This window comes from Dendrobates tinctorius, unplaced genomic scaffold (genome assembly GCF_039654945.1).
Source record: "Dendrobates tinctorius isolate UK_male_01 unplaced genomic scaffold, ASM3965494v1 ptg000059l, whole genome shotgun sequence".
Lineage (NCBI taxonomy): Eukaryota > Metazoa > Chordata > Amphibia > Anura > Dendrobatidae > Dendrobates > Dendrobates tinctorius.
Genome location: NW_027361727.1, coordinates 16,067,847 through 16,091,574, shown reverse-complemented (window position 1 = coordinate 16,091,574; position 23,728 = coordinate 16,067,847). Strand labels below are relative to the sequence as shown.

At 42.5% G+C, this 23,728-nt stretch overlaps 1 protein-coding gene and 2 long non-coding RNA genes across 4 annotated transcripts in view; 1 reads left to right on the top strand and 2 right to left on the bottom strand.

The window, feature by feature from the left end:
* LOC141092370 (uncharacterized) overlaps positions 1 to 11,817 on the bottom strand; it is a 65,721-nt gene extending 53,904 nt beyond the window's left edge. The window contains exons 1-2 of the long non-coding RNA XR_012232780.1: positions 11,755 to 11,817; positions 10,991 to 11,181 (exon numbers count right to left, since the gene is read on the bottom strand). This is a non-coding gene — a long non-coding RNA (uncharacterized lncRNA). The remainder of the gene's footprint in view (positions 1 to 10,990; positions 11,182 to 11,754) is intronic.
* A 292-nt stretch (positions 11,818 to 12,109) lies between these two features.
* The window catches only part of SIPA1 (signal-induced proliferation-associated 1), a 58,325-nt gene continuing 46,706 nt past the window's right edge, over positions 12,110 to 23,728 (top strand). For both annotated transcript variants that reach the window (XM_073578456.1, XM_073578457.1), the window contains exons 1-6: positions 12,110 to 12,984; positions 13,069 to 13,193; positions 13,922 to 14,110; positions 16,064 to 16,238; positions 16,318 to 16,421; positions 18,640 to 19,437. In XM_073578456.1, the coding sequence (XP_073434557.1) occupies positions 12,246 to 12,984; positions 13,069 to 13,193; positions 13,922 to 14,110; positions 16,064 to 16,238; positions 16,318 to 16,421; positions 18,640 to 19,437 (2,130 nt within the window). In that variant the 5' untranslated portion in view covers positions 12,110 to 12,245. The remainder of the gene's footprint in view (positions 12,985 to 13,068; positions 13,194 to 13,921; positions 14,111 to 16,063; positions 16,239 to 16,317; positions 16,422 to 18,639; positions 19,438 to 23,728) is intronic.
* The window catches only part of LOC141092369 (uncharacterized), a 198,384-nt gene continuing 187,898 nt past the window's right edge, over positions 13,243 to 23,728 (bottom strand). The window contains exon 4 of the long non-coding RNA XR_012232779.1: positions 13,243 to 13,421. This is a non-coding gene — a long non-coding RNA (uncharacterized lncRNA). The remainder of the gene's footprint in view (positions 13,422 to 23,728) is intronic.

The following is a 23,728-nucleotide window of genomic DNA, read 5'->3' as shown; positions in this document are numbered from 1 at the left end:
TCACAATGTGCTTTCCAGGTCATCCCCCCGGTTCCCTCACTTACATTTCCTTCCTTTGAAGTCCACGCCGTCAGACTCTTTAAGCCTTTCTCCTTACGAGTGGCGGTTGTTTATCGCCCTCCAGGCTCCTCCCGCCAGTTTCTAGACCACTTCACCACCTGGCTTACTCACTTTCTATCCTGTGACATCCCCACCCTCATCATGGGAGACTTTAACATCCCCATCAATGATCCGCTCTCCCAGTCTGCCTCTCATCTTCTTTCTCTAACTTCTTCATTCGGCCTCTCACAGTTTACTAATTCTCCTACACATGAGGACGGGAATACTCTGGACCTGGTTTTCTCCCGTCCCGGCTCGCTGCACGACTTTACTAACTCGCCTCTCCCGCTCTCGGACCACAACCTTCTTTCCTTCTCTGTCAAGAATTATCTCCTCACCCGGGACACCCCCACTTACCACACTTATCGGAATACACGTACCATTAATACCCAACAGCTTAGGGACAATCTCCACACATCTTTAGCCCCCATCTCCACCCTCTCCTGTCCAGACATAGCATTGTCACACTTCAATAATACACTGAAGAATGCCCTAGCTGAAGCAGCACCTTCTATACGCAGAAAGACCCGACACAGACAACGGCAGCCCTGGCACACAACGCAAACACGCTTTCTTCAGCGCTGCTCGAGGTGTGCAGAGCGGCAGTGGAGAAAATCTCTCTTAGCAGAAGACTTCATCCACTATAAGTTCATGCTCAAAACCTATAACTCTGCCCTTCATCTGGCCAAACAATCCTACTTCACCACCCTCATCACCTCACTATCCAACAACCCAAGACGACTTTTTGAAACCTTAAACTCCCTCCTGAAACCTAAAGTACAGGCCCCCATCACCAACCTCAGCGGTGAGGATCTGGCCACTTATTTCCTAGAAAAAATCAACCACATACATCAGGATATCTCAGCCCTCTCTCCTCAGTGCCTGGATCCCCTTCCCTGCCGCACCTCAAGCTCACTAGACATCTTTGAGCCTGTTTCAGAAGAAGAAGTTTCCAAGCTCCTCGCTTCTGCTCGGCCTACAACCTGCAACAGTGACCCTATTCCTTCACAGCTCCTGCAGTCTCTCTCACCAGTGGTCACCACTCACCTGACTAAAATATTTAACCTCTCTCTTTCTTCAGGTATATTTCCCTCCTCATTTAAACATGCCATCATAACCCCTTTACTTAAAAAGCCATCCCTGGACCAGAACTGCACTGCTAACTACAGGCCTGTCTCTAACCTTCCCTTCATCTCTAAACTCCTGGAACGCCTGGTCCACTCCCGTCTAATCCGCTATCTCTCGGATAACTCTCTTCTCGACCCCTTACAATCTGGTTTCTGCTCTTTACACTCTACTGAAACTGCCCTCACTAAAGTCTCTAATGATTTAATAACAGCTAAATCGAAAGGTCATTGCTCCCTGCTGATTCTACTGGATCTCTCTGCCGCATTTGACACTGTGGATCACCAGCTCCTCCTCACTATGCTCCGCTCTATAGGCCTCAAGGACACAGCCCTCTCCTGGTTCTCCTCCTACCTCTCTGACCGCTCCTTCACTGTATCTTTTTCCGGCTCCTCTTCCTCTTCTCGTCCCCTTACTATCGGGGTCCCGCAGGGCTCAGTCCTAGGCCCCCTCCTCTTCTCTTTATACACTGCCCCTATCGGACAAAGAATCAGCAGATTTGGGTTCCAGTATCATCTCTATGCTGATGACACCCAATTATACACTTCTTCCCCTGACATCACCCCTACCCTAATTCAAAATACCAAGGATTGTCTGTCTGCTGTCTCTAGCATCATGTCCTCCCTCTATCTGAAACTAAATCTCTCTAAAACTGAACTTCTTGTGTTTCTCCCCTCTACTAACCTCACTCTACCTAACATCGAAATAACCCTGGAGGGTTCAACCATAACTCCCAAGCAGCATGCCCGCTGTCTTGGGGTCATATTCCACACTGAACTTTCCTTTACTCCGTACATCCGATCACTCAGTCGCTCTTGTCACCTGCATCTTAAAAACATCTCCAGAATCCGACCTTTTCTCACCTTTGAAACTGCTAAGACTCTTACTGTCGCTCTTATTCATTCTCGTCTGGACTACTGCAACTCTCTTCTGATCGGTCTCCCTCTTACCAAACTTTCTCCTCTCCAATCCATCTTGAATGCGGCAGCCAGGGTCATATTTCTGTCCAGCCGCTTCACCGATGCCTCCATCTTGTGCCAGTCATTACACTGGCTACCTATTCGCTACAGGGTCCAGTATAAACTCATCTCTCTCACCCACAAAGCTCTCCACTGTTCTGCACCGCCTTATATCTCCTCTCTCGTCTCTGTCTATCGCCCTACACGTGCCCTCCGTTCTACAAATGACCTAAGACTAACATCCCCCGTAATCTGAACCTCGCATCTCCGTCTCCAAGACTTCTCTCGTGCTGCTCCAGCTCTCTGGAATGCACTTCCCCAGACGATCAGACTGATACCTAGCCCTGACCTATTCAAGCGCGCTTTGAAAACCCATCTCTTCAAACAAGCCTACCACATCAACTACTCAGCAAGCTAACTTTGCCCTGTTCCCTCCTTCCAAATATTATTCTGAATCTGCACCCTACAATTCATCTGTCTCCACACCCTTCATGCACATGATAACTGCATTTGATACTTGTCTATTGCACTTAAACACACGGGCTGATGACCGGATCATGCAGCTTTATATGAAAATCCCTATTATAATTGCCAGACCTGAATTAACAAGCATTTCTCACCTACTGTGTCCCCCCATTTCCTTGTAGATTGTAAGCTTGCGAGCATGGACCTCACTTCTAATGTCACTGTTTGAATTGTCTTAACTTGTATTGAATTTATTGTCTGTACATGTCCCCGCTTAATTGTAAAGTGCTGCGGAATATGTTGGCGCTATATAAATAAAAATTATTATTATTATTATTATAAGACCTTTTTTTGGTTCATTCTGTAGCTTTTTTCTTTGCTGTTCTTCCCGGGGCTCTACAATGAACTGTTAGTTGACTAATTGTGGTATAATTTGTACTTCTGTATGTTTCAGCTTTTAACAGTGGTTTGCCTACAGACAGTTGTGGCCAAAAGTATTGACACCCCTGCAATTCTTAAATACCAAAGAATTGTCCTAAAGCCAAATTGGATATAATTCCACACCAAACATAAAAAAGAGGGTGGATAAAAGTATTGGCACTGTTCGAAAAATCATGTGATGCTTCTCTAATTTGTGTCATGATCCAGGCTGGATCTGACAGTTTAAATGGACAAAGTTGAACTTTTTTTCCTTTGGCTAGGTGCCAAAATGATGTGATTGCCCCCGGTGGCCATTAGAATTATTACACGTGGTGTTTCATTCTAAGTTGCCCGGTGGTGGTGAATGGTATCACACCTTAGTTTTAGGGTTAATTATAAATTATAAATCAGGTTGAGGCTCTATAAAAGAGAGCCAGGTGTGTTCAATCACTGTTGGTGATATTGTGTGTTAGTCATTCACAAGGAAGCCTGGGTGAAAGAAGGAGCTGAACATGAGTCTTGCGCAGCCCAGACAGAGGGGACGAGTGGCAGCTAGGTGGTCTGCAAGAAGGGCTGGCATGGCGTGGTGGAGTCACAGTTTATGGTGTTGGCAGGAAGTGCTTGCATGGCTTGGTGGAGTGACGACTATGGAGAGAGTTGCACTCAGCATGCAGGACTTGGTTGCTGAGAGCTGGACTCAAGCATGCTTGACTTTTTGGGCAGGAGCTGAACTCATCTTTGGGACTCTGTTACTGGACTTCTGCAATTGGTGGTGGACTCTGCTCCAAGGCTGCACTATGGTGAAGGATCCAGTTATGGTGATGGATCCGGGTGGAGGAGAAGATGCACACAGGTGGTGGGCTCTGTGGCTAGGAGCGTACGCAACAGAGCAAAGCTAAGTGGTGTTTCCCCTGTTTTGTCATCTTTCCTCATGTGTGTTTTAGTGCAGTGGTGGGATTAGTTTCCGCACCGACCAATTCCCTAGTGAGAGTTTAGGTCAGGACGAGCTAGGGTTTTTAGGTTCCTGTTGCGCCGCCCAGTGCGGAACTGGCATAGGGAATGTTAGGAGTGCAGGGACACTGGCTCAGGGGAGCTCAGGAGGTCTCCACTTCCCTATTCCCTATCGCAGGGCCCACCATTGTTAATGTTTCCCAGGTTTCTCTTATTGCTTAAATTCGCCTTACTGGAGGCGGGGTTTCCAGACTTGTATATACGTGTAATGTCTAAATTCGCCAGTTGGTGGCGGTGTATCCAGCTTCGCGTGTTTATTATTTAAATTCACCCCACTGGAGGCGGTGTATCCAGGGTCACGTGCGTCATATGGGTTCGCCTTGCGGTACTCGCTGCGTCCAGACACACGTGATCGTGACAATTTGTGTAATTAACAGCACCTGTAACTTACCTGTGGCACCTAACAGGTGTTGGCAATAACTAAATCACACTTGCAGCCAGTTGACATGGATTAAAGTTGATTCAAACTCTGTCCTGTGTCCTTGTGTGTACCACATTGAGCATGGAGAAAAGAAAGAAGACCAAAGAACTGTCTGAGGACTTGAGAAACCAAATTGTGAGGAAGCATGAGCAATCTCAAGGCTACAAATCCATCTCCAAAGACCTGAATGTTCCTGTGTCTACCGTGCGCAGTGTCATCAAGAAGTTTAAAGCCCATGGCACTGTGGCTAACCTCACTAGATGTGGACGGAAAAGAAAAATTGACAAGAGATTTCAACGCAAGATTGTGCGGATGTTGGATAAAGAACCTCAACTAAGGTACTGTCACACTTAGCGATGTACCAGCGATCCCGACCAGCGATATGACGCGGTCAGGATCGCTGGTACATCGCTAAGTGGTCGCTAGTGAGCTGCCACATAGGCAGATCTCACTAGCGACATCGCTGGGGACGGGGGTCGCTACTTACCTGTCACACCAGGCGATCCTGCGTCCTCCCGCCCGGCTCCACGCGTCGCTCGTCCTCACAGCAGGAAGCGCCACAGGAAGCAGACGACGAGAAACAGTCCTGAACGTTCTCGTGCGATCAGCGATTACCAGCAGGGGAGCCGGTCGTAGGTAAGTATCAGACACAGAGATATCGCTAGCAATATCGCTATAACGTCACTAGTTATAGTGATATTGCTAGCGATATCTCTTAGTGTGACATGCCCTTAACATCCAAACAAGTTCAAGCTGCCCTGCAGTCCGAGGGTACAACAGTGTCAACCCATACTATCCATCGGCGTCTGAATGAAAAGGGACTGTATAGTAGGAGACCCAGGAAGGCCCCACTTCTTACCCCGAGACATAAAAAAGCCAGGCTGGAGTTTGCCAAATCTTACCTGAAAAAGCCTAAAACGGTTTGGAAGAATGTTCTCTGGTCAGATGAGACAAAAGTAGAGCTTTTTGGGCAAAGGCATCAACATAGAGTTTACAGGAGAAAAAAAGAGGTATTCAAAGAAAAGAACACGGTCCCTACAGTCAAACATGGCGGAGGTTCCCTGATGTTTTGGGGTTGCTTTGCTGTCTCTGGCACTGGACTGCTTGACCGTGTGCATGGCATTATGAAGTCTGAAGACTACCAACAAATTTTGCAAGATAATGTAGGGCCCAGTGTGAGAAAGCTGGGTCTCCCTCAGAGGTCATGGGTCTTCCAGCAGGACAATGACCCAAAACACACTTCAAAAAGCACTAGAAAATGGTTTGAGAGAAAGCACTGGAGACTTCTAAGGTGGCCAGCAAAGAGTCCAGACCTGAATCCCATAGAACACCTGTGGAGAGATCTAAAAATGGCAGTTTGGAGAAGGCACCCTTCAGATATCAGGGACCTGGAGCAGTTTGCCAAAGAAGAATGGTCTAAAATTCCAGCAGAGCATTGTAAGAAACTCATTGATGGTTACCGTAAGCGGTTGGTCGCAGTTATTTTGGCTAAAGGTTGTGCAACCAAGTATTAGGCTGAGGGTGCCAATACTTTTGTTTGCCCATTTTTGGAGTTTTGTGTGGAATGATCAATGTTTTGCTTTTTTCTTCATTCTCTTTTGTGTTTTTTCATTTAAGACAAATTAAATGAAGATAATAATACCAAAGAATTTGTGTTTTCAATCATTTTCAGGAAGAAACTGAGTATTATCTGACAGAATTGCAGGGGTGTCAATACTTTTGGCCACAACTGTAACGTTGTATACAGAGCTTCCTCTTTAGCATGTATATGAATTATGGTGTAATTTAGCCGAAAGAGGAAAAGGAAGAAAAAGAGGTAACAGAATGCAGGTTTGATATTGTTCTAAATAATTCACACTGAATAAATGAAGTACGGCATAGGAATGAGAGCCTAAGAAAAGATTTAGGTCTCATTCAGAAGTCTGTAACTTATCTTTCACGAACCCATAGACTTGTATGGGTAATTTTGTTCCATGATTCAGATAAAAGACTAACGTCTCCGTGTGATTTTTTTTGCCAGGCTCGGACTGGCCCACAGGAGAACAGGTAAATCCCCCGGTAGGCCCCACTGCACTGCATAAAAGCAATAGCTGGCATAATTAACCTGATTTACTATGTACAGACTATGGCAACATCTCAACATTAAATATTTCTGCCCAATTTAATGTTACATAGAAGCAAAGGCAAATTTGTGAATGAGGGTAAGGTAGTATTTGCATGTGGCAGAACAGCCAGCTCCTCCAGAGTCACTGTTATTGGTGGGTCTCTGGCTCCCCAGTTCAATACTGCGCACATCCACAAACATACATGGACATGGGAACAATAGCCCCACAGACAATAATGGGTACGTAATCTAGCTGTGAAAAACATAGAACATATCAGTGAAAAACGAATATCTGAATGAGACCTGAAGAAGAATTCAAAACACAATGATCCTAACACTATGGCATCCCCATATACATACACAATGTCTCGGCTCACTGTGATTAATCATTACATGATTGCCAATAGCATTCAAATGGTAGGTAGCAAGTACATGCCAAAAACTTAAGGTACTTAGTTAACATTTTTCATCAAACAGTGAAAAAGCCAATTAACCAAGTCAAGGTGCACTAAAATATGAATGGTCCCTACCACTTATGTCTCACCTCTCTATGTGCCAACCAAGGTCTCATCTGAACTGGGAAAGTAAAAGGAAACCAGGTGTAGTTCTCAATTAAAATCTTTTCTGAGATAGATGAGTGCATATATATTCATTAGTCGCAGATGCTGGCTAGTCTCTGCAGTATAATTCACAGCCATAAAATAAACAGCAATGACAGTATGTGAGCAGCTGCAGTGTCCATGCAGAAGTGCAAAGCCACTGATTGACATATCTTGATTGACAGGACTGAACCCAATCATCTCTGCTCCTGAGGTGCCTGTAGTTAGTAACCAGCAATGAGAACCGGCAATAACACTATTCGAGCACAGCTGCAGAGTGCACTGTCAATCAAGATATGTCAATCAGCATCTATGCTCCTCCGTACAGTGTCATTGCTGTCTCTTGTCTGAGGCCGTCGTTCTGTTCATTACTGTAGAGAGTAACCAGCAATGCGATCCGGCAATAACACTATTCAAGCACAGCTGCAGAGTGCATTGTCAATCAAGATATGACAGTGCTCAGTATGAAAATTGAGGGGGTGTGCCAGTACACTGAGGCCTTTGACCATGCCAAAAATACACCAGAATCCCCTTATTTGTATGCAAAATAAATAGTTTTTCTTATACCAGCTAAATCACTAAAAGCTATACTACAACTATGAATTTTAAAAGGGGATACGTCCCCTACGTATATGCATTAGTGGTTTAGTTAGCATTTTGGGGTGACAGTATTCTTTTAAGTTGGTACAAAAGTGGGTAACTAAAGTAATAAAAACAATGGGATAGCTTACAGTATTCAGATGATCAAAACTGGGGTTAGAAAAAGATGTCTAATGGATGAACAAATAACTAACATTTCTGAAATTTCTCGCATGATCTATTTGTACCCAGGATTGGAATGAAGATCCACTGAAACATGCTATAAATCCATATAGACTGGCCCAATGCCAAACTAGAAGACCAGCACCATAGAGTTAAAAAAAGGTCTAGATGCCTTTCTTGAGTGTAAGATTGCTGATCATGGTTACATAATCACTGGGGATGGGTTATTAATCCAGAGTTTTACTATGATTGCAGTATTTTGACTTGAGGAGGAAAACGTGATTTTCTCTGATGATGGTTTTTGCTTGAAAATTAACATTGCAAGATAATAGGATAAGCTTGTCTTGTTTAGTCTTACAAACTATGTTACTATCTGAACAGTAAAGAGTATTAAGAGCTCTCCTACCAGGAAAACCAAAGAAGAAATGGCGGAGAAACCTATCCAGTCTTGACTCAAACTACGAGTGTCCTCACTTCTGCTCAGTCAGTATCATTTGATCATTTATACTGTGGCATGAAAAGAACTTAGCCAAGATCTTTTTTTGCACATTGTTACTATTGATGATCCTGATTATGGAACATATGTGTCACGCTGGCCGGGGTGGACCCACTGCGCAATGGACCTGGCCTACCCTGGAGGGTGTAACTAAGCGGCTACCTGGTATTCACTAGAGCCTCTGATGGAGTGGTTATCCTGAGTTGCAGGTAGCCGCCAGTTATCACTTCATGGTGGTCTCCAGTATTGCAGCAGCTTACCCCAAGGGTCATGGGTCATGGACGCAGGTATGGACTCGGAGTCCCAGGAAAAATGGGATTTGAGTCCCAGTACAGATTATTGGTACAGGGATGTAGATACAGACTTTCGAATCCAAGGCAGGACCGGAACAGAATAACTGACGGCATAGACACTGGTACTGGTTCAGACTGTACTTATTCAGTTTAAGGTGGATTCAGGTTCAGACACGGACTGGATGGAATCAGGAACAGGGACCTAACAACTGTGCATGGCTGACTAGACAGTAAAGTTGCTCAGGCACCTCCCTATAGGGAAGAGTGCCTTAAATACATGATGCTTCGTAGTTATAGGCTGGGAACAGAATATGGAGTGTTTGCACTGTCCCTTTAAGAAGCGGGGAGCGCGCACGCCCTAAGTGCGTTGCCGATTGACGTCTCCGAGGCCTGGGAGCTGCTGTGAGATCCAGAGTAGAAGACACAGCCGTGCGGTCGTGGCGGTAAACATATTGCCACCCATGCCGAGGGGAGAGGGAGACACCATGCAGGGACACCGGCATTACAATATGGGTTCTGGAGGAGTCAAGCAGGGCAGAACCTAAGATGACCCATATCTGGAATATTGCCACAAGGCACAGCGTTAATTATCAGCTTAGTTTTATAACTCTACTTATGCAAGCTTCATTATTTTGGTTCCTTTTTTTATTTGTCTTTAAAATTTCAGTTCCTCTATGCCGCTCATAAACCACAAGCTTTTGGTGTTTTCTTCCATCACACGCACTCACAGTTTAGAGTGTCTCTGTCTCACACACAAGACTGAACTTCTATTTCAAGGTACTTTAGTATATTTCTTTTTTTGCTTTTCTTGCCTGGGATAACAGCTTTCCTTACCTTCTGATCAATTGCAGCAGATTCTTTTCCACATTGAGAGGAAATATTATTTTTGTTTTACTATGTTTTGTTTTCCTTTTTTTGTCATTTTTGTCATTTCCATGCATGTCACATCTCATCTCAAGTAATATGTAAGTTTGCTTGTGCATTATTTTTTGCAATGGATGTATTAATGCAAATACTTCTGGCAACTTTTTTTTCCCTGGTTTGCAAATATAACTTTCAAATCATAAGAAATTACTGGCAAAGATCAAATTATCAATTTTGGGATTCAAATCTAAAAGTTTCAGATTGATTGATAAACTGATAAACTTAGCTAAATGAATCTTTCGAACAGATAAGCTTTCATTACAAATGTATAGGAAAGATATATTTTTAGTGTTTTCAGTATGTTTTGTCCCTTTAAAATTTAGGCTTTGATCACATGTCTAGTAGTAGCGCCGAATTTTTTATCTGTTTTTGCATCATAAAAAGGAAATAAAACGTTTCACTACAGAATCCGTACACTTAAATGGGAATGCAAGTGTCATAAATTGTTTTCTCTTTTTCTCCTTTCCACCTGTCATCCATTTTTTAGCAAAAATGTCTTCTTTGGCAGCAAAAATTATTAGCAAACATATCCGTTATTTTTTTTAACCTTGACAAATGGATCATAATGAATGTTCATCTGTCATGTCATTCATTAATGGATCTGTTTTTAATGCAGCACCAGCCAGACCATGGAATAAAAGGAACACTATCGGATGCAAAATGGAAACCAAAGTGTTTTTTTTTTTTTAAAGCAGAATCTATTCAAAAACAAATCTTGCTTTCCAATTTGCATCCGTTTTTGCAATGGATCCGTTGTTTTTAATACTGGATCCTTTACAAACAGATGACAACTGAACAGGCAAATAGAGCCTTACAGTTCCCAGACATACATTTGTTATTTTCACACTGCATATTTAATTAAAGCAGAACCTAATATTGTGCTCTAACAGAAAACGGAAGGAAGTATGTCATCACACTGTTTATCGCAATGGAGATGAAAAATGTTCCAGAGATGGAACTTTGTATTCATCCTTATTTGAGACGCCAAGCTAGACTATGCTGACAATATTTCTCTTTGTTATACTGTTCTGGAGAAAGGCTCAACTAAAAACATAAAATTTATGATTGGGGGAGATCCACTTGCTTATATAATCATTAATAGATTTTATATTATATATAAAGAGCTGTTAGGGAAAACCAAAGATATAGGGGTGGCGACAACACACATACACACTTAATAAAGAAATCTTATATGGGCAGGACTGTCGTTAATTTATTAATGGTGTATTAAAAATAGTTGTCTATGTCTAACCCCATGATTAAAAAAAGCAAAACTGTTTACAATAATATAAACTAGGAAACTGTGTCATACCTTATCAATCCAGGTAAATTCCTCCCCAAAGTGAGTCCTCCAGATCGAGTGTTAACAGGACGAGTGGGAGATGCCCATAGGTGGGCGTTAGGGCTTGGTTTAAACATCATCAGAAAAGTTGATAACTATTCACAAGCAATGCTGAAAGGGTGTTCGTTCTGTGACACTTTGGGGATTGTTGTTTAGTCAGCCTATAGGACAGAAGAACAAGAATCATTGGTGCCACTTGTGCTCCTGCACTCTTATAATGGTGCAATAAAAAGTTTTAAAAGTTCAGAAAGTCTTCATTACTATACCTACCTTACTAAACATCTACCTATATACACACTTCTTTAAAAAGGCAATTACACAATTGAATGGCATGCTATTTTAAAATAAGACTATAAAAAAAGTACAGAATAGGTGATACATGTATAATCACTGCAGACCAGCTTCTGAAACCTCCAGCGATCATGAGAACACAAGGCGAAATGTCGTAGTGAGCATGTGCGACCACCACTTCTATAAACAGTGAATGGACCAGTGGTCGCACATGTGCACTACTATACTCACACAGGAGGTTCTGGACGCCCTATTATCGGGATTGGTGGGGTTCTTAGCAGTTGGACCACCAGTGATAATACATTTATCACCAATTCTGGGAATATATGTTATATAATGTTTATATGACCACAGTTTTAAGTTTCTCAATATCATTTACTAGATAAAATTTCTGTAGGAGATAATGATATCAATATAAACTTCAAAAGAACTCTTCCACTTACTGCATTTGAATGTTCTCCATTTTCTTCCTTTAGGTCTGAACTGCTTTTGTGAACTTTTAACCTAGATTAAATATAAAAAGCACATGGGGGAGGAAATGTTTAATAAAGCAAAAAAACAAAGAGGATGAAAGAAGAAAGAAGTACAAGGAACCAAGAGGAACAAAGTAGAGTAAATGCAGGTAGAACAGTATGTGAAAATAGACGAGAAGAAACTGGGACCAAGACAAAAGCAGCAAGTACATAAAGTTTGACTTTCTACAGAAACATAATGAGAAACAACAATCAAAGTTTAACATACAAGAAAAGTAGAATAATGAAAGAGACAACTTAAAAATAAGAAGACAGAGCACATACTAAGAAATCTAAGCAAAAAGCACACAAAAAATATATATAAATATATATAGAGGCACGGGTAATTATAGTTTATGAAGTTCTTCTAAATAGTTTAAGAACTGGATCCTTTTAAAATTCATAAATGCGTTTCTTATGAGATGCAGTCCGATGACCTCTTTGTGCGTAAGCTCCGCCAACCTCCATCTCGATCTTCCCCTCACAAGAGTCCTCGCGAATCAAAGTCCTTGATAGCCCCAGGGAACAACAAGCACAACGGCGGAGCACGTTCTCTTTCAGAGTCAGAGTTCGATCCTCGTGATAAAGGTTCCGGAAGCCCTTCTGCCCCACGATTTAAAGATCCATTCATACTGCTTGGGCTGGCTGGAAACAGCCAAGGGCCATCGGCCCATGAGATAAAGGAAAAACCTCCTGAAGGGGATCCTGTAGCCCCGAGACCAAAGAGTTTTGCTCACCATGACATCCAGAGTATACTGTTTGACCCTTTTCGAAGAAGGGAATCAGAAGTTAGAAAAAATGTGAGAAGTGGGGCGTCTGCTGCCTCTCAGATAAGGACTAATTCTTCACCTAGAAGATCGTTGTCATCCCCAGAAGATCCAGGTGACCCTGGAGATGGAAAAGACAATGAGCTCTTGCTCAGCTGTCCATATTTTCGCAATGAGGTAGGAGGAGAAGAAGCAGAAGGCCAAAAAGATCTAGGATGGGATTTTTGTACTGTTTCGTTTCTCCATACACCACTTATCAGTTTTCCAGTTCGGGGGCCAAATGCTTCTGTGTCAGTATTAGAGGAAGCTAGAGAGAGGATCAGAGACAGCAGCTATTTTGTGGAATATCAAGACCTGGGTGCACTATATTACCGAAAGTATTTTTATGGAAAAGGTCAGTAACTTAACTTATTTATTAATCACTTTAGTGTGCTTTATTAACAAGTTACATAATTTTGTATGTCCTTTTTTTTTTCAGAACATCAGAATTTTTTTGGAGTTGATGAAAGACTGGGACCTGTGGCTATAAGCTTACGGAGGGATGAGAGAGAAGGTGCCAATGGTGTCCAGTATAACTATAGATTAATATTCCGAACAACTGAGGTAAAAGTTTACCTCTGTTACACAAGTCGTAAGACCATTTTTTAAAATTGTATTCATTCTGTCACTAGTTTTGAATACATATAATTCAGCCAGCGTTACCTTTCTTTGAATCTTATATACAAAAATTCTTCTTCTCCCTTGGGTCATGTCATGTCAACCTCTCCCCCTATGGAATTGCATGACTTTATGTTCTCTGGGGAGCATCACCATCTCATTCACCAGAAGTACCTGTATGAAAAGTTGCATGCAGTGTATCACTGAGGGGCAGAAACTCCTATCACAGTTACTGCTTATAACTAGACAGTTCCTGTCACACAGTTGTTATGTAGACGAAGACAGCTCATCCTCCCTGACAGTATACTAATATGTTATCTCATATAAGACAATATAAATCTATGTAAAATATATAAAAAATGTGTTTTATTTTCCTAGGTCATAGTAATACAGTCTATACATTAATGAGGTAATTCCAGATAAGGAATCTGTCATTAGATTCACTCTGCCCGAACTACAGGCAGCATGACTCAGAGCCTGGCTGTGCGATTATAGCCAGGTATGATTTACTCTGAAACACTCACATTTCAGAGAAAGCAAAGTTTGAAAATCTGGTTGTGGGTGATAGGGATAACCAATTGCAGTTGTTAAGCTCATCATATGAATGCTCATTCATCAATTATTGGCCTGTGTAAAGGAGTTATTTAACCATGTGCTAAATTTTCTGTTTAAAGTTAAAGACTCTTCGAGGGTCCATCCTAGAGGAAGCCTTTCCGTCTTCCATAAGATCCAACTCTTCCAGGGCCATTTCACCTAAAAAGCTTCTCGAATACATTGTACCAGAAGTTAATCTGCAGTGTCTACGGCTTGCATCTAACTCTCCAAAAGTACCGGAGACTCTCCTTAAGTTGGATGAGCAGGGAGTGAGTATACATTAACATTTTCATTAAATTACCTATAAGTCATGAACGGTTTCTCTTATTAAATATTACGTAGGGTATCCTCTATAGTGTTGGCAAAGAAAGAGAGAGCAGATTGATTATCCTTGCACTTTCTATTCCTCTATATACACAGTGCCAAATAACTCGGTAGAATTATTCAGCCTGATCTTTATTCAAGCACATCTGTTCCTAACACAGTGAAGCTTTCAGGAAACTCATTAACCTGCCCGAGAGGAAGCCAGATCATCCAGCGGAAATTCACATAGACAGAAGGGGAAATACTAAATATACAGAACTTGCATTTTAGTAAGAACCAAGCCAAGTGCTTCATATTTTCAAGATGGCTAGCAATGTCGCTGTATGGCTCCGATTTGCAGAGGCATACATTGTGTATGAATTTGATAGGAAATGAATTGTGTGTGCCTCTTACGGGCTCTGTGCAGCAACCTTAAAGGGGTGTTCCTCCCATCTGAATCTATCTGTGGCATATTGATCCAATGTATAATAATAAGTGTGTGATAGATATAGGTCACACCACTGGAACCTACATCTGCCTCAACATTGAGAGAGCTGCTGCCAAAGTAGTATAGCAGCAGCACACCCAAAGGGAACAAAGGAGTGTCCTGGAGAACAAAAGGAACAGCTACTGAAAATCCAACAGGCAAGACCTTCTTCTGGAAGAGTTGGAAGGTCTCCGTACACATTAGACTGGCAGGATTATCCGACTCCTGTTTAATGTGCATGGTGGCATTTAACCATTTTGCCAGAATTATGATTGTGCGCTGTTAAAAGCAGTTCAGAGATATGACTTAGAGCAGCCACAGGGATATAAGAAACTGTAGATGTTTAGAATAGATTTATGAAACTGTCTAAAGCTGGAAATACAGGGCAATTTCGGCCATGACAAAGATTTCTATATTGCAGCATAATGTGAGGGATTTGGGTCTCCTTACAGTGCCCTGACCGTGAGAAGCAAACCATGAACAGTCAGAACCAGTTGAATTTTTGGCAGCTTGCTTGTAGCGGTCGCAGTACCTTGTGAGTCGCAATGCAACCCCATTTAGCTGCAACATAGAGCAATGTCATGACAAAAAATTTGGCTGTCCAGATAATAATAATCTTTATTTTTATATAGCGCTACCATATTCCACAACGCTTTACAGTTTGCACACATTATCATCACTGTCCCCAATGGGGCTCACAATCTAAATTCCCTATCAGTATGTCTTTGGAATGTGGGAGGAAACTGAAGTACCCGGAGGAAACCCACGCAAACATGGGGAGAACACACAAACTCCTTGCAGATGTTGTCCTTGGTGGGATTTGAACCCAGGACCCTAACCACTGAGCCACCGTGCAGATAAACCAATTACAAAGCAGACTGCTTTTGATAAAGATGCAAAAATGGGCAACAGAGACTTTTTTTTTCACAATTTACAGAAATCCACCCAAATAACTTCAATTGGAGAGTTTAGCAGGCATGTTCTGTGGTCAGTGCAGAGGTCATTGTGCACGGAGGTGGAGGAGCTTAGCTGCAAGCCTGCTCTGTGATCTGTGCAGAATTCATTGTGCAGGGAAAGAGAAGAGCAAAGTTTAAGGCTTTGTGATCTGTGCAGAGAGGGGCAGGAGATAAGTTGCAGGTACGCTTTGTGATCTGTGCAGAAGTCATAGTACTGTAGGAGGAGGAGGTGAGCTGTGTCATCACCTATTGTGAATGTTAGATTCTAAGTTATTTATATGCAGGTATTATCTATCATCTGTATGGGAGAGTTGGAAGGAATATTTTGCCAAATAAGTTTGCATCTTATGTTTACTGTGCAGACCACAACAATTACCACTCTCTACTAGTAAAGGGCTCTCCAGTTTGGGTTTAGGTGGCCCCTCATTCAGCCACAAATTTTAATACGTAATGTACTACTATGTCTCTTCTTCCAGCTCAGTTTTCAGCGAAAGATTGGTATACTGTATTGCCGCAGTGGACAGTCATCAGAGGAGGAGATGTATAATAATGAGACAGCGGGACCGGCTTTCAAGGAGTTCCTGAACTTACTAGGAGATGAAGTCAAACTAAAAGGGTTTGACAAGTACAGAGCGCAGCTGGACAACAAAAGTAAGAAGCTTCATTTTAGACATTTTTCACCAGTACAGTTTACCTTCTCCCACTATAAATCCATTTGTCTTCTTCGCAGCGGACAGTACAGGCACGCACTCGCTCTACACCCGCTACCAGGACTACGAGATCATGTTCCACGTTTCAACAATGCTTCCATTCACAGCAAGCAACAGTCAGCAGGTAGACGGAATTAATTGACAGCTTTCTTGAAAATTTTGTTTTGGAATAAACGTTAAATCTTCAGCATTTTCTTAATAATAGAAGGATTTTAGCTACCATTTCTGAGTAATATTCTTTAATTTAAAGTGATTTTATTTTAAAAATGTTGTCATGTACATGTCTTTCTGGAACTTACCAATATACAGTTTGGTCCATATATATTTTGACAGAGGCAACATTTTTCTCATTTTGGTTCTAGACATTACCACAATGAATTTTAAACAAAACAATTCAGATGCAGTTGAAGTTCAGACTTTCAGCTTTCATTTGAGGGTATCCACATTAAAATTGGATGAAGGGTTTAGGAGTTTCAGCTCCTTAACATGTGCCACCCTGATTTTAAAGGGACCAAATGTAATTGGACATTTGACTCCAAGGCTATTTCATGGACAGGTGTTGGCAATCCCTTCATTATGTCATTCTCAATTAAGCAGATAAAAGGCCTGGAGTTGATTTGAGGTGTGGTGCTTGCATTTGGAAGGTTTTGCTGTGAAGGAAACATTCGGTCAAAGGAGCTCTCCATGCAGGTGAAACAAGCCATCCTTAAGCTGCAAAAAACAGAAAAAACCCATCCGAGAAATTGCTACAACATTAGGAGTGGCAAAATCTACAGTTTGGTACATCCTAAGAAAGAAAGAAAGCACTGGTGAACTCATCAATGAAAAAAGACCTGGGCACCCACGGAAGACAACAGTGGTGGATGATCGCAGAATAATCTCCATGGTAAAGAGAAACCCCTTCACAACAGCCAACCAAGTGAACAACACTCTCCAGGTAGTAGGCGTATCAATATCCAAATCTACCATAAAAAGAAGACTGCGTGAAAGTAAGTACAGAGGGTTCATGGCACGGTGCAAGCCACTCATAAGCATCAGGAATCAAAAGGCTAGACTGGACTTTGCTAAAAAACATCTAAAAAAGCCAGCACAGTTCTGGAAGAGCATTCTTTGGACAGATGAAACCAAGATCAACCTCTACCAGAATGATGGAAAGAGAAAAGTATGGCGAAGGCGTGGTACAGCTCATGATCCAAAGCATACCACATCATCTGTAAAATACGGCGGAGGCAGTGTGATGGCTTGGGCATGCATGGCTGCCAGTGGCACTGGGTCACTAGTGTTTATTGATGATGTGACACAGGACAGAAGCAGCTAAATGAATTCTGAGGTATTCAGAGCCATACTGTGTGCTCAGATCCAGCCAAATGCCGCCAAACTGATTGGTCGTCGTTTCATACTACAGAGGGACAATGACCCAAAACATAAAGCCAAAGCAACCCAGGAGTTTATTAAAGCAAAGAAGTGGAATATTCTTGAATGGCCAAGTCAGTCACCTGATCTCAACCCAATTGAGCATGCATTTCACTTGTTAAAGACTAAACTTCAGACAGAAAGGCCCACAAACAAACAGCAACTGAAAACCACCGCAGTGAAGGCCTGGCAGAGCATCAAAAAGGAGGAAACACAGCGTCTGGTGATGAGTTCAAGACTTCAGGTAGTCATTGCCAACAAAGGATTTTCAACCAAGTACTAGAAATGAACATTTTATTTACAATTATTTAATCTGTCCAATTACTCTTGGTCCCTTTAAAAACAGGGTGGCACATGTTAAGGAGCTGAAACTCCTAAACCCTTCATCCAATTAGAAAAATGTTGTCTCTGTCCAAATATATATGAACCTAACTGTATAAGTATAACAGAGGTTCTCCCCCTTCTTCCTCCCAGATTGCACAGTGCTCCTCTTCTCACAATGGCTGCCGATGGAGAAACATGTGACCAGATCTGTCCATCAGCCTCCTCCAATAGAAAAGCAGCATTTCTGTGTGTGGTGTTCTTTAATGGGCGGGGTCTGATGGACAGGTCGGGTCACTTGTTCCTCCATCAACAGCAATAATGAGAACAAGAAACGGCAGTGCACACTTCATCAAGGCTGGCATGCAAAATAATAAATCAGGGTCATATTTTACAAGTCTGGTGTTTTCACTTCTCTGCAGTGTCTGATAGACTCCTGTGTACTACACCAATCTTATAATGATGGCCTATCCTGTTATATAAGTCCTAAAAACCCCTTTAATTTAGTTATTCTATTGAGTAAAATATGAATATTAAATGGAACAATAGGAATTTTATCATATATATATATATATATATATTTTAATTATCCTTTTTTTTTTTTGCAGTTACTTCGTAAAAGACATATTGGCAATGACATTGTGACGATTGTCTTCCAAGAACCAGGTGCCCTCCCCTTTACTCCACAGACTATTCGTTCCCATTTCCAACATGTATTCATTGTGGTTCGTGTTCACAATCCATGTTCCAATCGCACCAGTTACAGTGTTGCCATTACCCGCACTGCCGACACTCCACCCTTTGGGCCCGCTCTGCCCACTACTTTATTCCGACGCTCTCCTGAACTTAGAGACTTTTTGCTTTCCAAAGCTGTAAATGGTGAGAATGCAGCTGAACGTGGAGGTAAATTTCTAGCCATGGCTACCAGAACCAGGGAAGAGTACTTAAGGGATTTGGCTAGAGATCATGTTACTACCACCACTCTGGATTCTTGCTCCTCTAAACTAGCCATATTGGGTCTTTCCAAGAAAAGAGAACGAGCAGGAAGCACAGGAACTGGTGACAAAGGGGGAAAAGGAACCCGTTGGGCGTACAGTGTTCCTCCAGAATTCCATAGTTCTGGATCCTTAGCCTGGACGGTTAAGGCTGTGAACATCTCCATTCCAGAAAGTATTTACATGCTGGGCATATCGTCTGAAATGTTGGTATTAGTTGACCCGAAAAAAGAGCATGAAGGAGCCGTCAGCTTTCACTGTTCATGTAGGGATGTACTTGGCTGGACTTATTCTTCTAAAGGAGGATTGGATCTTTACTATGGTCGGGCCGGAAGATTAACTTTGTGCCCAATTGCAAGCAATGAGACAGAAGTGGAAAACGAAATAAACCACATTGTCAAGAGGCTGCAGGTAAGCACAGATGGCTTTAATAGTTCTATGGAACCATATTGTATATCCGAGCGCAACTGATTTTAAGTTTCGGTTACCTTTATAAGTGTAAGGAATTGATACACAAAGAATATTATAAAATTGCAAAACTTGTCACTATATAGTGTGAGCAGCCTCTTCTTACCTCAGTACCTCTGGTATTCTTCAGTATTAGATCAGATAGACAGGGTGGACAGCAGTGTGAGCAGCCTCTCCTTGACTCAGTACTCCTGGTATCTTCAATACTAGATCAGAAAGACTGGGTGGACAGCAGTGTGATTAGCCTCTTCTTACCTCAGCACCTCTGGTATCTCCAGCAGTGTGAACGGCATCTTGTACCTCTGCACTCTGAGTATCTCCAGTATTAGATCAGATAGCGTGCACAGCCTCTTCTACCTCAGAACCCCCTGGTATCTCCAGTATTAGATCAGATAGACAGAGTGGACAGCAGGGTGAGCAGCCTCGTCTTACCTCAGCACTCCTGTTATCTCCAGTACTAGATCAGATAGACAGGGAGGACAACAGTATGCGCAGCCTCGTCTTACTTCAGTAGATAATAGAGAAATGGACTGGTATTGCAGATAAATAATTAATGGTTCTGTGCTACACACCAAGTCGTCAATCAAGTGAGTAAGGAAAAAAGTAGGTGTATAACTGGTACCAGTAACCCAAAATAAAGTGATACTTGCAAAAATGTGCAAAAGTTAAAAATACTTTATTTAAACCTTCAAAATGCACAAGAACAAGCATACAGGAGTGATCATCCTCTTACCTCAGCATCCTTGGTATCTCTAGTATTAGATCAGATAGGGTTAACAGGTCAGTGGCCTCTTCTTATCTTTGCACTACTGATATCTCCAGTGTTAGAACAGATTGACTCAGTGGATATCAGTGTGAGTAGCGTCTTTTTGTCTCAGCACCCCTGGTATCTCTAGTATTATATCAGATAGGGTGGACAGCAGTGTGAGCAGCCTTTTCTTTCCTCCTCAGGTCTGGTATTTCCAGTATTAGATGAGATAGACAGCAGTGTGAGCAGCCTCTTCTTACCTCAGCACCTCTAATATCTCCAGTATTAGATCAGATAGACAGGTTGGACAACAGTGTGAACCATCTCTTCTAACCTCAGCACCTCTGGTATGTTCAGCAGTGTGAACGGCATCTTGGACCTCAGAACCCTTGGAATCTCCAGTATTAGATCAGACAGACAGTGTTGACAGCAGTGTGAGTAGCCTCCTCTTACCTTAGCAACCTTCACATCTCCAGTACTAGATCAAATAGACAGGGTGGACAGCAGTGTGAGCAGCCTATTCTTACCTCCGCTCTACTGATATCTCCAGTGTTACATCAGACAGATTGGGTGGACAGTAGTGTGAACAGCCTCTTCTTACCTTCGCTATAATTGTATCTCCAGTATTGGATCAGGTAGAAAGGATGGACAGCAATGTGAGCAGCCACCTCTTAGAAAAATGGTGAAAAGTTATGAATCGCAATTATAAATATGTATTTAGTGCTAAAAATCATTTTTACAAGTTAAAAAAATTTCCTGAAGGGTGGACAACTCATGTGGAATACCTCAAATTCAAAATCAGTATCTTTAAAAAACATTCAGTCACAATTTCAAAATTACATTTCCTGTTTCTTTCTTACTTTGATTCGGATTACTGCAAACTGAATTCCTCTCTGCTGCATCTACCTTGCATTTCCACACTACTATATTTTCATTATGGGAAAGGATCAGCTATTTTTTTATTTCTAGGAAACAACTCCTTTACGAATGTAGAAATCAGGAAATTTGTATGATAAAACACAGGAAATACATTTCAGGAAGCGAGCTTATTATAATGCAGGATAGTCATTGTTAAAGGGACGTATTGTTAAATCAAATCAGTTGTAAAAAGTGCAGCGGTAATCAATCCTGACATTCTGCTGTAGCGCAAGCAGTTGTGCCATCGGCTATATCAGAAATGTGTCAGAATGCAAAACATGGCTTCCTCTTCGTTAATAGACTTTATTGCAGGGACAGCATTTATAAGGTCATAGTGTAGTCATATCTGCAAGAATTGATGGCACCAAGGACACGAAAGGATTCAGGATGCAGGCGACAGCACAATACGTTTATTATTCTAAGCGGACCACAACGGCTAAGTCCGGGATTTCCGTGCATCGAGTACAAGATTAATCTGCAGCCTTGATGATATGATATGACCAATAAGAATAGAAACGCCATACCCAATCAGTCATAAATCACATGCACTTGCAAGGAGAGGATCAGTCAGGGTCAAAACACAACTTAAAGGGGTTGTCCAATACTTTAATAATAATGGCCTGTTCTTAGGATAGGTCATCAATATCAGATAAGTGTCGGTGCAACACCCAGCATCAATTACCTGTTCCCGGTGCCAGACGGATGTGCTTTGTTGCAGTGTGGAAAATGCACAGCTCCACCAACTGCATAGTGGCCACAGTGAGGTACTGCAGATCCACACCTATTCATTTCAATAAAGGCGGACCTGCAGTGCCAGTCCACGAACACCATGCAGGTGATGGAGCTGTGCTGTCCAGCTCTGCAACTAAGCGGGGTATAGCACTCCCACCAATCTGGTATTGATGACCTATCCTAAAGCCCCCATCTCACATAGCGAGATTGCTGTTGCGTCACCGATTTTGTGACGCAACAGCGATCTCGTTACGTGTGACACATAGCGGCGATCGGGCCCCCGCTGCGATGTCGCTGATCGTGCTCGAATGTCCTGGGCCATTTTTTGATCGCTGGTGTCCCGCTGGCCAGCATGCATCGCTGTGTTTGACAGGGACAACGACGAACGACCTCAATACTACAGGTCTGAGAGACACGGTCCCAACGACCGTCGTATCGTTCCGTATCGTTGCTGCGTCGCTGTTGAGATCTGACTGTTTGACATCTCACCAGCGACCTTGTAGCGACACACCTGCGATCGATGTCGGTATCGCTGGTGCATCACCAAGTGTGACTGTACCCTAAGGATAAGCCATTAATAATGAAGTACCAGACAAGCCCTTTAACCTCTTCCTGACATCCGACGTACTATCCCGTCCATGGGACCCGGGCCCCTATGCCCATGTACGGGATAGTACGTCTACCGCGATCAGCGGCGCCCACGTGGTGAGCGCCGCTGATCGCGGCCGGGTGTCAGCTGATTATCACAGCTGACACCCGGCACAATGTGTCAGGGGCGGTCACGGACCGCCCCCGACACGTTAACCCCTTGCACACCGCGATCAAACATGATCGCGGTGTACCGGGAGTTAAAGGGAAGCATCGGCAGGGAGGGGGCTCCCTCCGTGCTTCCCTGAGCCCCCCACGGCAGCGCAATGTGCAGCGCTGCTGCCGGGGGCTCCTTTCCTGCAGACCCCTGAATCCAAGATGGCGACGGGGGCCTTCGGGGGCCTGCAGGAAGCTGGCTTCCTCAGTGCCTGCAAAGCGCAGGCATGAGGAAGCCTTGTGCACTGCCTGTGACAGATCGCTGATCTGTCACAGTGATCTGTGATGTGACAGATCAGCGATCTGTCACAGAACAGTGATGTCCCACCTAGGACTATTTAATAAAGTAAAAAAAAAAATAAAAATAGTGTTAAAATAATTTAAAAAAAATCCCCAAATAAATTACAAAAAAAAAATATTCCCCCAAATAAATCCATTTTTTGAAAATAAAAATAAAAAAAACAATAAAAGTACACATATTAGGTATCGCCGCGTCCGTAACGACCCGCCCTATAAAACTGTCCCATTAGTTAACCCCTTTAGCGAACCCCTTAAAAAGTAAAAATAAAAAACGAAGCAAAAAATAGTGATTTATTATCATACCGCCAAACAAAAAGTGTAATAACGCGCGATCAAAAAGACGCATATAAATATCCATGGTACCGCTGAAAACGTCATCTTGTCCCGCAAAAAACGAGCTGCCACACAGCATCATCAGCGAAAAAATAAAAAAGTTATAGCACAAAGAATAAAGCGATGCAAAAATAATTATTTTTTATATAAAATAGTTTTCATTGCATAAAACCGCCAAAACATAAAAAAACGGCCTAAATGAGGTATCGCTGTAACCGTACTGACCCGAAGAATAAAACCGCTTTATCAATTTTACCGCACGCGGAATGGTGTAAACGCACCCCCCCAAAAGAAATTCATGAAACGCTGGTTTTTGTTCATTCTGCGTCCCAAAAATCGGAATAAAAAGCGATCAAAAAATGTCACGTGCCCAAAAATGGTACCAATAAAAACGTCAAC